At 40.3% G+C, this 15,609-nt stretch overlaps 1 protein-coding gene across 1 annotated transcript in view; it reads left to right on the plus strand.

Moving 5' to 3' along the window:
* The window catches only part of EPRS1 (glutamyl-prolyl-tRNA synthetase 1), a 67,248-nt gene extending 58,467 nt beyond the window's left edge, over positions 1-8,781 (plus strand). The window contains exons 29-32 of the mRNA XM_028104705.2: positions 715-875; positions 3,312-3,390; positions 8,262-8,326; positions 8,421-8,781. Of these exons, the coding sequence (XP_027960506.2) occupies positions 715-875; positions 3,312-3,390; positions 8,262-8,326; positions 8,421-8,571 (456 nt within the window). The 3' untranslated portion in view covers positions 8,572-8,781. The remainder of the gene's footprint in view (positions 1-714; positions 876-3,311; positions 3,391-8,261; positions 8,327-8,420) is intronic.
* The last annotated feature ends 6,828 nt before the right edge of the window (positions 8,782-15,609 follow it).

The raw sequence follows: 15,609 nt of genomic DNA on the forward strand, positions 1-15,609 counted from the left end.
GGGCCTTAATTCTCCTCCTGGAGCATTCATAAGGGTTGAACATTCATAGGCTTAAATTTGGATATAGTCCTTAAGCTCCTTTGTAAAATCCAAACTGAATAGGGGAGTGGTTCCCAGAGTGAAGTCCCAGCAGCATCACTTGAGAACTTGTTAGAAATATGAATCTTTAGGCCCCATTCCTGGACCTACGGTAATAAGAGATTTAGAGGGTAGAGCCCAACAATCTGTGCTTTAACAAGCCCTTCACTCTGCATGCTAGAGTATCCAGAGCTAAGACTTAACCACACTTTTGTGCCGAGAATGAGTCACAGATGTGCCAAGGTGTACTGATCAGTGACTTAGGGCGGCCTTAAGTTCAAGAAGCCCTCTCTGTTTACCACCTTGTGTGCCCCTACAAATGCAACTTTCTGTGCATGTCTTATGGGAGGAGAGGTAGGAATATTGATCTAGATAGCACTACCTTCATGTTTCTCCATTAAACACAATTCTTAGCTCAAAACTGCTTGGGCAGTACATTTTTTTCTTAGGTTTATACGTTCTTATTGGAATAGATTTCTGTAGTATCTCAGGAATATTGCCTGCTGTTTTTATTGTCTTCTTATGCATTTGATTTTTTGGGTTTTTATGATTTATAGTAGATAAAGCCATGAAATATTCTGTATCTTCAAGTGGAGACAGGCATGCATCATTTTAACTGCCTTCTTTGTTTCCTAGGGAGTTCCCATCAGACTTGAAGTTGGGCCACGTGATATGAAGAGCTGCCAGTTTGTAGCTGTCAGACGAGATACTGGAGAAAAGCTGACAGTTGCTGATAATGAGGCTGAGACTAAACTTCAAGCTCTTTTGGAAGACATCCATGTGAACCTTTTTACAAGGTTAGTTCCTTAGGATTGCTTTGTCTCTGATCTTGAAACCCTATTCAGCTTTTGAGAGCTGTACTGAGGAATTTTTTGAGTGCCCCAACTGGAAGTCATCTTTCCCTCTGAGCTCCCATAGTTCTTAATTTGTCTCTCTGTGTTTTTGACCTGTATCATGATGATTTTTCCAGGGGTTTTTCTGCCTCCTACTAGGTTTGCCATGCTGGCCTGTCTGTCCCATGGACTAATTCAGTTTGACTTTAAATCCAGGCTTTTATAACATGTAAATTTGAGGGATTAAGGCATTGATTCTCACCTGCTGGATACACGTTAGTAGCACCTAGGAAGCTTTAAAAAAAATAGCAGTGCCTAGACCCCCTCCCTAGAGATGTTAATTTAGCTGGTCTAGAGTGAGTGTGGCAGCTGTAATATTAAAAGCTCCCTGGGTGCCTGGGTGGCTCAGTTGGTTGGGCGACTGCCTTCGGCTCAGGTCATGATCCTGGAGTCCCGGGATCGAGTCCCACATCGGGCTCCCTGCTTGGCGGGGAGTCTGCTTCTCCCTCTGACCCTCTTCCTTCTTGTGCTCTCTGTCTCATTCTCTCTCTCACAAATAAATAAATAAATAAAATCTTTAAAAAAAAAAAAAAAGCTCCCCATGTGATTATGACGTGTAGCCAAGGCAAAGAACCTTTTGACTGGGATTGGAGATCTGGGGTGAAAGGAAGCTTCAGGGCTGCGCTGGCCTGTGGAGAGGGTTCTTCTAGAATCAGAGATCTCAGAGCAGAGGCACTAGAAGATCAGTGCATATATGTGGCACTTTATTTTCTTTCCTACCCACCTGAGACAAAGAGGAAGGCCCACTGCCATTTGAGATAGGGGCTTAATTTGGGGGAAGGTAGTGCCTGCATCTTATTTATTCATATGTCTTCTAATACCTTGTGCCTAACTCATATTAGGCCTCAATAAATCATGCATTGAAGGAATGAACTAATTTTAGCCTTGGCATTGGTGCTTACGTGTTTTTGGGCAAGTGATTTCACTTCTTTTGGCTTGCTTGCCCTAAAATGAGAATGATAATGAGTCACTTGACTTTAAGGATTTAGTTAGCCTACTAATGAATAGAGCATTTGAAGTCGGTCTGAACTGAGAACAGGTCATATCGTCAAGAGGTTAAAAAGATGAGAAAGCTGCCTGTCCTTACTGCTTCCATTTAGTGCATTTAGTACACTGGTTCTTTTCTAGGGGTTTCTCTTCAGAGTCACCTGGGAGGTTTGGGAACAGAAACATACCTGAGCCTCACACCTGGAGTTTCTGATCCATTGGCTTTAAGATCGGTTCTGGTTATCTGTAGCTTAAAAATGTTCTGTGTGTGATTCAGATGCATACTCCTGATTGGAAAGCCACTGCTTTCATGGCAAAAAAGCAATTTTATCTTTGACATTTTTATTCAGCAAATTGGTTAATGTAGGTTTCATAAAGGTGCATTTTTGCCCCACCCTGCGGCTTAAACCTTGTATTTTTTTTCTGGATCTCATTGGCTATAACTTATTCAAATGGGCCTGTCCTGTGGAAAAGTCAGAAGGGGGCACCTGGGTGGCTCAGTCGTTCAGAGTCTGCCTTCGGCTCAGGTCATGATCCTGGGGTCCTGGGATCAAGCCCCTCATCGGGCTCCCTGCTCCATGGGAAGCCTGCTTCTCCCTCTTCAACTCCCCCTGCTGTGTTCCCTCTCTCTCGTTATCTCGGTCTCTGTCAAATAAATAAATAAAATCTGAAAAAAAAAAGGGATTTGGTGGAGAGCTAGCAGTTACTGGCACAGGATTCACATGGTCTTAGTCCTGAGATTCAGAAAATGATGCCTTCTCTCTCTTGGTCACCACCCATGAATCATACTCATGTAATGTGTGACTGAATGTAAAAGAGAATAATACTTATTTTCATTTCTAAAACCTGAAGTTTTTACAAAACAATTATATAGTAAATGAAAATAGCTCGAATAATGTATATTTATGGTTTTTCCTTTTTTAAGACATTTTCATGCCTTTGTGTTTGATTCTCACAATCTCATATGATAGTTAGACTTACTTGAGTTTTTTTCCAATTTTGTAGAAAGGAAAACTAAGACCAAAGAGGTTTTAAAAATAACACAGACTCTCATAGATGGTAAGTCGTATAGCCAGGGATAGAATGTTGGTCAGGAGAGATTTAATGGCAATAACAAAAGTAATTATTGCCTGTTGTGTGCTTGGCAAATTCCCCTTTCATCTAATGTTAATAGTAATGAAGTGATGAGTTAGTAACTGAGGTTTACTGCTAGCAACAAAGTTGAGATTCAGATTGAGATGTTCTCACTTCCAGGTTATTCCTCTTTTGTTAAATTGTGCTTATTTTTTTTTTTTAAACTTTGCTGTATTGGTAAGAAAAAGTATGTATTCTTTTGTAATTATATTTTGATAGGGCTTCTGAAGACCTTAAGACTCATATGGTTGTGGCTAATACAATGGAAGACTTTCAGAAGATGCTAGATTCTGGGAAGGTAAGAGACTTCTGAAAAGTTTTGAATATAAAAATATTTCAGCTATGGTATTTTAAGACTCACTGAATTTATGCATGATATTAATCCCTTTTTCACAGCCAGTCACACGCCAGGATTATATATTACTCCACATTCTATCCTCTCTTTTCCTTTGGCTTCCCTAAAGTATTACAGCATTATATCATTTTTGGATAACACTGTGAACTGATTATGTAAAAGCTTTTTCTCATGCTTGAAATGCTGGCTAAACAACATTCATTCTGTACAACCCCTAATGTTTTAATTACTGAAATTTTTCATTTTGTTGTTCAGCTTGAATTAGGTTCCTGAAGTAAGCATTGTTGTAATGTAATGTGCATATTCCTAAAATAAGGTTAAAAGGTCCATGTCAGAAAGTTCAGTTCTCTGACCGTCTCTGTGTGTGTGTGTGTGTGTGTGTGTGTGTGTGTGTGTGTGTGTGTGTGTGTGTGTGTGTGTGTGTGTGTGTCTGTCTTAATTGATTGAACTTTTCTGAATAATAAGGGGGAAAGTACTGCTCATGTTTAAGCCTGTTTTTCGGAATGAGTGGGTACTTCAGGCTCCTTTAAAAGACCCAGGTATGGGCGCCTGGGTGGCTCAGTCGTTAAGCGTCTGCCTTCGGCTCAGGTCATGATCCCAGGGTCCTGGGATCGAGCCCCGCATTGAGCCCCACATTGGGCTCCCTGCTCCAAGGAAAGCCTGCTTCTCCCTCTCCCACTCCCCTTGCTTGTGTTCCCTCTCTCGCTGTCTCTCTGTCAAATAAATAAATTAAAATCTTAATAAATAAATAAATAAAAGACCCAGGTCTTTCTAATTAGGTACTTTAGTGGTTCTTTTAAGATTTTTATCAGTTTTATGTGTTCTGAGTATGCAGATATTCCTAGCTGAAATTTTTAATTTCCATAGTGAAGAGGTCCTGATTTGCAAAATTACTAATTACTGGAATGAATCACTTACGAACCTTAGTATTCTGGTATTCATGCTTGATTATACAACCAATCATGTGTTCTCAGGTTATAAATGAGGAAACCATGGGCCAGAGTCTAAATGAATTACCCTGACCTCTACAGAGGCAAACTTGGTTTAGAATTTAGATCTCTCTCCTGACTCATTTTAATGCACTTTCCTCTATCTTTTTGTTTGCTTGTTTTAGTTTTTTTATTTTATTTTAAGATTTTATTTTTAAGTAATCTTGACACCCAGCATGGGGCTCAAACTCATAACCCCAAGATCAAGAGTTACATGCTCCACTGACGGAGCCTACAGGCACCCCTGTTTGTTTTTAATTCATGCTGAGAGTATAAGGCAGAATTTTAATTGGTTAGGGTCATAATCTCTTAATATGTCTCTTATTGCATGAGCTGGGACAGTGTTAATCTCTTTGGCTTTCAGTTTACTAATCTGTAAAATGAGTATAAGGTAGCTAATCTTAAAATCTCCTTCAGATCCATAATTCTTCAGTATTTAGCTATTCTTGGTTTATTACCTTTGTGAACTTCCATCTTTCTGGTTTCCATAATTTGTCACTTGACTCAGACTACGTACTTCCAATAGAAGTCTAGAGAAATGGATAGCCATCTATCCGATGCAGTGGGTTTTTTTCTTTCACTGTAATTTATCTATGATTATTTTATTTTTGTTCCATTACTGAATTTTAAAATTTCATTTATTATAGAAGTATTATAGTAGTCACTGTTGCAGTACAGTCTGGTAAAGGTATTTACATAAGAGTTAATAAATCAGTAGAGTAACTATCAGTTAATCTACTGCTTTCAAAGAAATGAATCTCAGCAGGTCTTAGAGTCATTATCTTTTATTCTGATACTAGGTCAGAGATTTCAACATCTCTTCTAAAGCACAAGTAGTATATTAGCTGTATGTCCAAGGAGCACATGGGAGATTAGAGGAGACTTTGTTTTTTGTACTTGGGAGCCATTTCCACCCCATCTCACCCCATGTTGCTCAGCTTCGATGAGTTGACTGAGCATCAAGCAACCTTTGAGGCTGTTGTAAATAAAACTGTATTTAACTAGGTGAGGAGAAGGAGAAAGGGATCTTTGGAACTTTAATGTAGGTGAAAGTTTGATTTTCTACTCTTCTTTGTTGGTAAAATGAAAAAAAAAAACAAAACTATATCTGATTCACAAAACTTGAGTAAATTTTTCCAAGGGGATGATCTTAATTAAATGAAAAATAAATGTTATTTATAAATAATTTTTTTTTACCATTGACATATATTACTAACCTGTTGACACTATGATTTTTGAGTATTGGTATTTCTCATCATTAACGTTTTCTGCTACAGATTTCAAGGTATTATACATTGCAAAAAATTGTATCTTTTTGTAGCATAGATGTAGAGATAATAAAAAATAAAAGTTAAAGATCTTTTCTGTGGTTGAATAAACAGCCTAAAACTGTGTGCTATCCTTTCATATTAATGAATTACATGCATAAATAGGAATTTCAGGTCTTATAACCTACACTTTACTTTGAAGCTACAAAGAACTAAAACATGGGTTTTTACAAAATTGTCATTTATGAATCTAAGTAACTTCAGTTGAATTTTTTCATGCTATACCATTATTTTAAGTTTCAAAAATTTATTATTTTAGGGACGCCTGGGTGGCTCAGTCAGTTAAGCATCTGTCTGCCTTTGGTTCAGGTCATGATCTCAGGATCCTGGGATCGAGGCCCACATTGGGCTCCCTGCTCAGCGGACAATCTGCTTGTCCCTCTGCCCCTGCCCCTGCTCGTGCTCTGTCTCTCTCTCAAATAAAAATCTTTAAAAAAATTTTTTTAAATAAAAATTATTATTTTAGAAATACTTTCTCAAGGCTCAGTAATTTGTTTCTTAGGGAAACAGAAAATAAGGCCATTTACTGTAAAATTTATTAAAGTTATAAAAATATAGCTGTGTGTGGGTTAAAAATAAAAGTAAAATTTTCTAAGAAACCAAATTTAAATTTATTACCTGAAGACATTCTTTGTAATTCTTAATATTTTTATCATTTCACAGTGACCATGGTTAAAGTTTTCCTTCCATTCTGTCTGGTAAAATTTTCTAACAAACCAAATTTAAATTTATTACCCAAAGACATTCTTTGTAATTAAGTCTTAATATTTTTATCATTTCACAGTGACCGTGGTTAAAGTTTTCCTCCCATTCTGTCTTTTGTAATGAATTTTAAACAATACTTTTATGAATGTACATTCTTTCCATCTTTCTGTTCATACAAATGCTAATTTACCAAGTTTCAATATGGGGGGTAACTTTGGGTTATTTCGGCTCTTGTATCTTTAAGTTTATTTTGCTTGTTTTCTTGCACATTTCTATTAAAATTTTTCAAGATACTTACTACTGCCATCCCTTCCACCTTCTCTCATCCACTCACTCCCACCCCCCAGGATTTTCCTAGCAGTTTATCACTTCTTTATTGTCTTAAGGCAGATTATCAAAATAACAGTTGATCACTTTTGGGACTTTGGCTAACACATTTTACTGAATGAACGTAAGAGATAACTAACACTTCCTCACCTTGGAAGAATGTTCACCTGATCAATTACTTGTTCTTTTTGTAATTTCCTAATGTCAATGTACTCGTACTTTACTTCTTAGAGAAGCCTTTTGAAGTATATTTAACCAAATTTTGAGTGCCTTAGGGTTTGCAGGAGGCTCTCAGTTTGAGTATGGAATGTGTGGCTCATAATGGTTGATCAGAAATTGATGAGGAAGCTGGATAGCTTCTTAGCTGTTCTTAAACTAGCATTTCTAATGCATGGGGGGGATTGTCCACACCTTTGATCTCCCCATTGCTAACCTTGATCTCCAGAATTTCCAGTAGGACTGTTACATAATTGTTATTGCATAGAAACGTCATTTTGAAGTAGACATGATATGAAAGTTTAGGATTTACAGCTGAAAGAAATCTTAATTCTTGTCTAGTCTAACACACATTTTACAAAAGAAAACTCAGAGCTAGGGATTTTCAAAATAGGCAGTGAATTTCAAAATTAGGGTAAAATCCCAGCTATCTTGATTTTGCCCGTTATTGTGTATGGTCTATGAAAGAAAATTTGAGAAGTTTTTTCTAATACAAAATGATTTTTTACTTTCAAATACCTTGTGGATTTTAAAACGATTCACTTATCTATAACAGTGTGGCATAAAGTGAGGTTGACCTGATTGTTAATGGTTATTGTTAACAGTGTAAAAATCAGGGGCGCCTGGGTGGCTCAGTTAGTTAAGCGACTGCCTTCGGCTCAGGTCATGATCCTGGAGTCCCTGGATCGAGTCCCGCGTCAGGCTCCCTGCTCAGCAGGGAGTCTGCTTCTCCCTCTGACCCTCTTCCCTCTTGTGCTCTCTCTCTCTCATTCTCTCGCTCTCAAATAAATAAATAAAATCTTTAAAAAAAGAAAAAAAACAGTGTAAAAATCAGCTTACTATTTGTCATCTCCTCTCTGTCGTCCTCATAACCGTTTACCCAGGCAGAGCAGGTGGTAGTCGGATCGGAAATGAGGGAGGTAGAGCTGGAGTCTGGACTCGGCTACTCATCCTTTCTTTCTTTACCGGCACTGTGTTGTAGCTAGTTTATTTGGACATTGACGTGTACTACAAAGATGTTTTTGTTTTGTCTTGATGTTTTATGGTATGTGGGTTTCGGATCAAGGGGAAAAACATTTTCTCATCTTTTGCACTTCTGAACAGTGTTCCTTGCAGATTTGCAAAGGTACCAGGGCCTGAAAAAGGCTGGGAGACCTGTCCTTTTTGCTTGTCAGTTTAATAGGCCATTCAGGTGTTCCTTTGACAGAACAGGAGTTATAAATACTGACTGCTTTTCCTTTTCTGTTAGATTGCTCAGATTCCATTCTGTGGGGAAATTGACTGCGAAGACTGGATCAAAAAGACCACTGCTAGGTAAATACGATTAACAGACAGAACTTGTGACAGTAACAAAGAATGGGAATATACAGCATAAGTAAATGGAATTCTTACTTGTTTTTAACTGCAGGGATCAAGATCTTGAGCCCGGTGCTCCATCCATGGGAGCTAAAAGCCTTTGCGTCCCCTTCAAACCCCTCTGTGAGCTGCAGCCCGGAGCCAGATGCGTCTGTGGCAGGAACGCCGCCAAGTACTATACCTTGTTTGGCCGCAGTTACTAAGGGATAAAACAAAACTATCTCCAACCCTCCTCACTTTTTAAAAAATTGATATTAATATCTTCCCAGATATAGACAGTTTTATGATTTTTTAAAATAAAAGTTCTAATAGGAGGCTACATGAGGCACAAACACCTTATTCTTATGTCTAAATTAACAGTGGGAAAGAAGACTTTTCTGTAAACAACCCCAGTAATAAACACTATGAACTGATACTGTCTTATGTATTCATTTGTTTCTGAAATACCTGAAGCATGTGCTACGGGTCATTCTTACAGAGAGCTGGAGAGAACTGGACCCTTAGGTAACTGCTCTTGGTCTGAGCATCCCTCACGGTTCAGACCGCGAACGAGCAATTATCCCGTTTCCTGTATGTTGAGGTACTTCCCCCTCCTTAACTCCCTCTGCCAAATCTAAAATTGTCCTAAATCTTTCTGTTTAAAAAAACAAAGCCAAATAGACAAACAAAACAAGCCCCAACTTTCCTTTGAGCTTCTCTCTCCCTCTCATTACTACTAGTTACAGTGGGGTCTTCAAAAAAAAACAGTCATGATTTCTGAAGGAGCGAGCAACCGCCCCTCACTTCCACTTCTTTTCTTTTTTGCATTTTTCTGCCCCTGTCCCACCTGTGCCCCCACACTACCGCCATTTCCCTCAGATACTCCTGCCTTCTGACCAAAGGTAACTTCTCAGTGTCTTATCTTACCGTACCACTTTGCTCATTTCTGCTGCTATAGAACATTTCTCTCTCCACTAAAATTACTCCTATGACTTGCCCTCCCACTCTCTGGTTCTTTCTCTTAGTAACACGTCTTTCACTGGCGTTCTTCCTCAGCCTGCTCCTTAAATATCCCTAGGCCATGCTTCCTTCCGTACTTGGCGCTCTCCTCGTCTGATCCCCTGGTTTCAGAGAACACAAACATTTTCACCTCTAGACCTCCATTCCAGCTGCATACTCGGGTCTCTCGAGCTTTCTGTCAGAGTTTGAGGTCCTCTGTCTCCAAGCCCCCACTTCACTTCCCACTCCCAGACCTGCTCTTCCTACAGTATTTCCTGCCTGAAGGATTAGCATGAGCAAAATCTACCGGTAACGTAAACCAGAACCTGGGAGCCATGCTCGTCAGCCCTCCAGCGCACGGTCTGCTGTCTTCATTTCCCAGCACAACATTCCGACATCCCGCCCTTTCGCTGACGTGTCCCGGGTTTCCCCTTCACAGATGCTTTGACTGCCTCTGACTGTCATGGCCTCCAGAGTTTTGCCTCAGGCAGTCCCCACATTTCCATAGGGGTTTTTTCCTTAATGTACAATGTATTAAGATGTTCGTCTTCCCCATAAAATCTTTTCATGGCTCACCGTCGCTAGCAGGAGAAAATGTGAACACTTTAGCCTAGTCTGGCTCAGCCTACCTCTGCAGCCTCCTCTTCAACCAATCCAGCAAAGTCCTTTGCACCCTAACCATTTGGGATTTCTTATGAAATTTCCCATGAGCCATTTCCCATCTCTCTGTGTCCCTTTGCCTGGAATGCCCTTTACTCATACCTAGTCTACTGGCTAAATCTCTTTATTTGGGGCTGTGTCCTAACACGCTTTCCCACTTGGTAATGATAAGTACATACCAATAAGGGACAAAGCTTCAAAAAGGACTTGAATTTTGAGTCATGCTTTGAAGGATAAGTAGAATTTTAATAAATAGAAAAGGAAGGACATTCCAGGCAGAGGGAATAGCATATGCAAAACCATGAAAGTATATGCTGTGTGTGAGAACACAGCAAAACTGTTCTTAAATTGGTAGGAAATTGTCAAAGCAGATTAAATACAGCATGCCATCAAGACTGATGTTTTGAGTATATATATTCATATACCTAATTTAAAGAGAGAAATACATGAGCCACATTTCTGCACCCAATTTCTTGTTGAACTGTGGCAGTTCAGAATGCTTGATCTTATCTTTCTACCCTTAATAGCTGTGTAAAGTGCCTATTTGGTTGTAAAATGGAGAGAAGTCTAATACCTATATTGGAGAGTTACTCTCCCTTATAAAGTACTTAGAACAATGCCTGACACATACTAAATAAATGATACCTAATGTTATGACCGTGCAGAGTCAACTGTAAGTTGCTCCTAATTTGTAGCTTTAATTAAGAATACTTACTTTGGCTTCTATTTTTTTTTTTTTCTGCAAGCATAAACGCTCTTAAGGACAAGGTTTTTTTAGTGGGTCCATGACAAAAGGTTGAAAAGTAGATCAGAGGCTAATAGCCACATTTTGTCCCATAGCCCATTTTTGTCCTATAGCCCCCCCCATAGATTTTGGAGGAGGTGGCAATCACTGGTGCAAAGACAAATCCCCAGACTATTTTTCAAAGTTTCAGATGAGTAGAACTAATTTCAGAAAAGCTTGAAGTTTGCCGCTTTCAAGGTATTCACTATTTTTTTTTAAGGTTATGTAGTTCCCTTTTTTTTTAATTTTTATTTTTTTTTATTGTGTTGTTAGCACCATACGGTACATCATTAGTTTTCGATACAGTGTTCAGTGATTCATTAGTTGCGTGTAACACCCAGTGCTCATTACAACACGTGTCCTCCTTAATACCTGTCACCTGGCTACCCCATCCCCCCACCCCTCTCACCTCTGAAACCCTCAATTTGTTCCCCCGAGTCCATAGTCTCATGGTTTGTCTCCCTTTCTTGATTTCTCCCCCTTCAGTTTTCCCTCCCTCCCCCTAATGTCCTCCCTGCTGTTCCTTATGTTCCACGTGTGAGTGAAACCGTATAATTGTCTTCCTCTGCTTGACTTATTTCACTTAGCATCATCCCGTCCAGTTCCACCCATGTTGATGCAAATGGTGTTCATCCTTTCTGATGGCTGAGTAATATCCCATTGTATATACGGACCACATCTTCTTTATCCATTCATCTTTTGAAGGGCATCTCGGCTCCTTCCACAGTTTGGCTATTGCGGACATTGCTGGTAAGAACATTGGGGTGCATGTGGCCCTTCTTTTCACTAAATCTGTATCTTTGGGGTAAATACCCAGTATTTACTGGGTAAATTGCTGGGTCATAGGGTAGCTCTATTTTTAACGTCTTGAGGAACCTCCATACTGTTTTCCAGAGTGGCTGCACCAGCTTGCATTCCCACCAACAGTGTAGGAGGGTGCCCCTTTATCCACATCCCCGCCAACAAGTGTCATTTCCTGACTTGTTAATTTTTTTTTTTTTTAAGATTTTATTTATTTGACAGAGAGAGACATAGCAAGAGAGGGCACACAAGCAGGGGGAGTTGGAAAGGGAGAAGAAGGCTTCCCTGCGGAGCAGGGAGCCCGATGTGAGGCTCCATCCCAGGACCCTGGGATCACAACCCAAGCCGAAGGCAGACTCTTAATGACTGAGCCACCCAGGCGCCCCTCCTGACTTGTTAATTTTTAAAGGTATTCACTATTTAAAGGAACTCTCCAGCAAGTAATTATGTTAAGGAAGGAATCCTTCACCCCAAATCTGCTCATGATAAATTGCTTTCTTTCTTAAATTGAGGTTCAGCTAAAATACCAAAACTTTTTCAAACATCTTAAGAGTGGTGCTGCTTTTCAAGAGGGTGCATAAACCTGAATCCAAAAGAATCCAAAAGATATCCTTTAAGAAATGATCAGTATTTTACATGCAGATGACGGCCATTAACTAGATATAATGACCGACAGTCACAGAAGTGATTCTGAGCCTCGTGTTTGTTGCAGCAAAAAGAAAACACACAGGTCAGGGGATATTTACTGCCAGCTCTGCTCACTGGGACTACTAGTGTGTATTACCTGTTAGCCATCTCTAGGTTCATCCGTGACTGTTTAAAATAGTTCTTAATTATGCAGGTAAATCATGGGAAGCCTTTATTAGAATCAGTAAGAGCACCTCATCGGCCTGCTGCTGCAGAGGCTGTGAGGCTTGAGATCACAGACCACTCCACAGAGCGAGCAAAGAGAAGATATTTTGGCTAGAGAGTCTGCACATAGCACCCAACTTTATGCCTGATTGTGGCTGTAAATACTAAGTCATCTGTTACAAAACTCCGGTTTTTAGGGGTTGTCAGCGTCAGAAGTCTGGGGAGACAGTTGCCGCTACCCTGTTCTTTGCAAACCTATCTTTGACCCTTTGCTTGTCACTTTCTCTGTGTCTAGAAAATGCTAGCCATTTATTTAATAAATTTGAGTGCCTGCTCTGTGCAAAGTGCCAGAGCATCTAGTAGTGAGTAAACATGATTTTTCCTCCTCTTGGCTTTACCTCCTTGATGTCTATTTTAGCTGCAAAATCAAGCAGTTGAGTGGACAGGGTGGCGGAGCAATGACCCGGGCTGAGCACTGTGAGGAGACGTAGCCTCGGTGAGGTGATCCCTGCCAACAGCAGCGTGCTGACAGCTATCCTGTGCTCGCCATCATAATAGCTGGAAAACTAAATCAACCCCTTTCTGCCACACCGCCAGGCTTAAAACTACAGATACAAACACATTTCCATGGCTCAGTGTCTTTGTTCAACTTTACTGGAGGATTTAAGAGTTTGGAACGTCAGTAGTACTGAGATGATATAAAAATGTTTAAAAATAGCAACAAAAAGTGTTTTATTAATTAAGTCTCATGTAATAGGAATATTTCAAAATATATTTTAGGTATGTTACCAAAACCAAATTTTGGCACTCACTGGGCGGCTCAGTCGGTTAAGTGTTGACTCGGTTTTGGCACAGGTCATGATCGAGCCCCACGTTGGGCCCCATGCCCAGTGCGGAGCCTGTTTCAGATTCTTTCTCCCTACCCCTCTGCCCCACCTCGTGCTCACTCTCAAATAAATAAAATACTTAAAAAAATAACCCTTTCTTGATTCCATATCCCTTTAGCCTTAAAGTAAAGCTTTTGTCTACTTGCCAGCTCTGATTCGTCTTTTCCGTTCTCTTGAACCCACGTCATTTGCCCTCTTGCTAAGGTCACCAATGGCCTCCACAGTGGTAAATTGAGCCATCGTTTGCTCTCCTCCTTTTGCTTGCTCTCAGCATTTGCCTGGCTGATTCCCCCTCCTCTTTGAAACACGTTCTTCCTTGGCCTTCAGAATACGGCACCCTCCTATTTTTCCTTCTGTGTCTCTGGTCCTTCTCTCTCATCTCTTCGTATTTTCTTCTCTTCCCAATTTTCTCTGTTTCCTTGGTGACCTCCTGCTTGTCAGCATTCAAGTTCGTATATTCCCAGCCTGTCCGTCTCCCCTGAACTCCAAACTCAACACCTACTTAGCATTTTGACCTGGCTGTCTAACAGATACGCCAAACAAGGGCATTTCTACCCCTTGCTCCCACCCTGACCCTACAGCGGCCATCTTTGTCTTACCTTCATTTCAGTTGTAACATCAGGCCCAAACCCTAATGTCACCTTGACTGTTCCCTTCATACCTCACTTCCAATTGCCCAGCAAATGCTATTGACTCTAACCTCAAAACATGTTGGGATACACTCATGGGTGGGTGTGCACCTGTAGAACCACACAGGGCCCTGTGCTTGGTTGAATGCTCCGTGGTTGCTATCTTGAAATTCTTTTTTTTTTTTTATAAGATTTTATTTATATGAGAGAGAGAGAGCAGGGAGAAGAACAGAGGGAGAGGGAGAAGCTGACTCCATGCTGAGCACAGAGCCCGATGTGGGGCTCCATCTCACAATCCTGAGATCATGACCTGAGCCAAAATCAAGAGTCAGAGTCTTAGCCGACTGAACCACCAAGGCGCCCTTGTCTTGCAATTCTTAATAATGGAAAAAAGATTGTAATTGTGATGGAATGACAAAATTTATCATCGTAACCATCTTTAAGTGTATGCTTAAGTATTAAGTATATTTGCATTTTTGGGGAACCAATTAGCAGAACTTTTTCGTCTTGCCAAACAATGTCCCCTTCCCCTCAGCCCCCTGCAACTACCATTCTAACTTTCTGCTTCTATGAATTTGACTACTTTAGATAAAGAGCTCATGTAAGTGGAATCATACAATATTTGTGTTCTTGTGTCTGCTTGTTTCACATTGCATAGTGTCCTGTAGTAGCATGTGTCGGAATTCCCTTCCTTTTTAAGGTGGAATAATATTCCATTGTATGTACACATGTATGCATGTATACACATGTATACATACACACACACACCACGTTTTGCTTATCCTTCCATCTGTCAATGGACGCTTGGGTTGCTTCCCCCCCCTGGCTATTGGGAATAGTGCTGCTATGAACATGGGGGTGCAAATATCTCCTTGAGAGCCTGCATTCAATTCTTCTCGATATATACTAGGAAGTAGAATTACCGGATCAGACAGCAGTTCTATTTATAATTTCAGCTTAAAGTTGCTTTATCTTTTCTGAACACGAGGAATGTTTTTCTTGTCTTCTTTATGGAGAATGTTTGGAAGTAGGGTTCTTGTTTATTGCAGATCAACAGACAAGGCAGTAGAAAAATCACCCTAGCTTCATCTTTGGCTTTTACTAATTGTAGCTCTGATCAGTGGATTAGGGACCCCTAGAGATGTTCCCTGTTCCATGCACTTAACAGAATTCAAAATATTTACCCACCGGCTAGACAAGACATGATGTTCACGTCAAATGGCTCATCTCACCAGAGTAGTTATTGTACGCTCCGAGACTGGAGAGGCCGAAGCCACGGATGGGCTTCTGCATGATTCAAAGACACAGAGGCTCTTGGCTTTTGTAATGAAACACACAATAAACAAACAAACTCCCCTCGAGTCTGCATTTGAAGCTGGTGTCTTCACTTTCCATAAGTCCCAGCTCACGTGACATCTCTTGCTTAATTGCCCTTTAAACTGTTTTATAGCTTTATAGCAGCCTATAAAAGGTGATTTCCAAATATGACAAGTGCTGAAAGGCTGAAGGGGAGAGTTATCCAGGAGTCATAACAACTAAATCTGTAGCTTGCTCCCCTAACAGCTCACCCTTCCCAGGAGAGGGCGAGGAATGGCCTGAGAGCCGGGCACCATGGGGTGATACTCGGGAAGAAGCTTCGGATTAATCCTC

This window comes from Eumetopias jubatus, unplaced genomic scaffold (genome assembly GCF_037043125.1).
Source record: "Eumetopias jubatus isolate StellerSeaLion01/CBP00866 unplaced genomic scaffold, mEumJub1_p1.0 scaffold_12, whole genome shotgun sequence".
Taxonomy (NCBI): domain Eukaryota; kingdom Metazoa; phylum Chordata; class Mammalia; order Carnivora; family Otariidae; genus Eumetopias; species Eumetopias jubatus.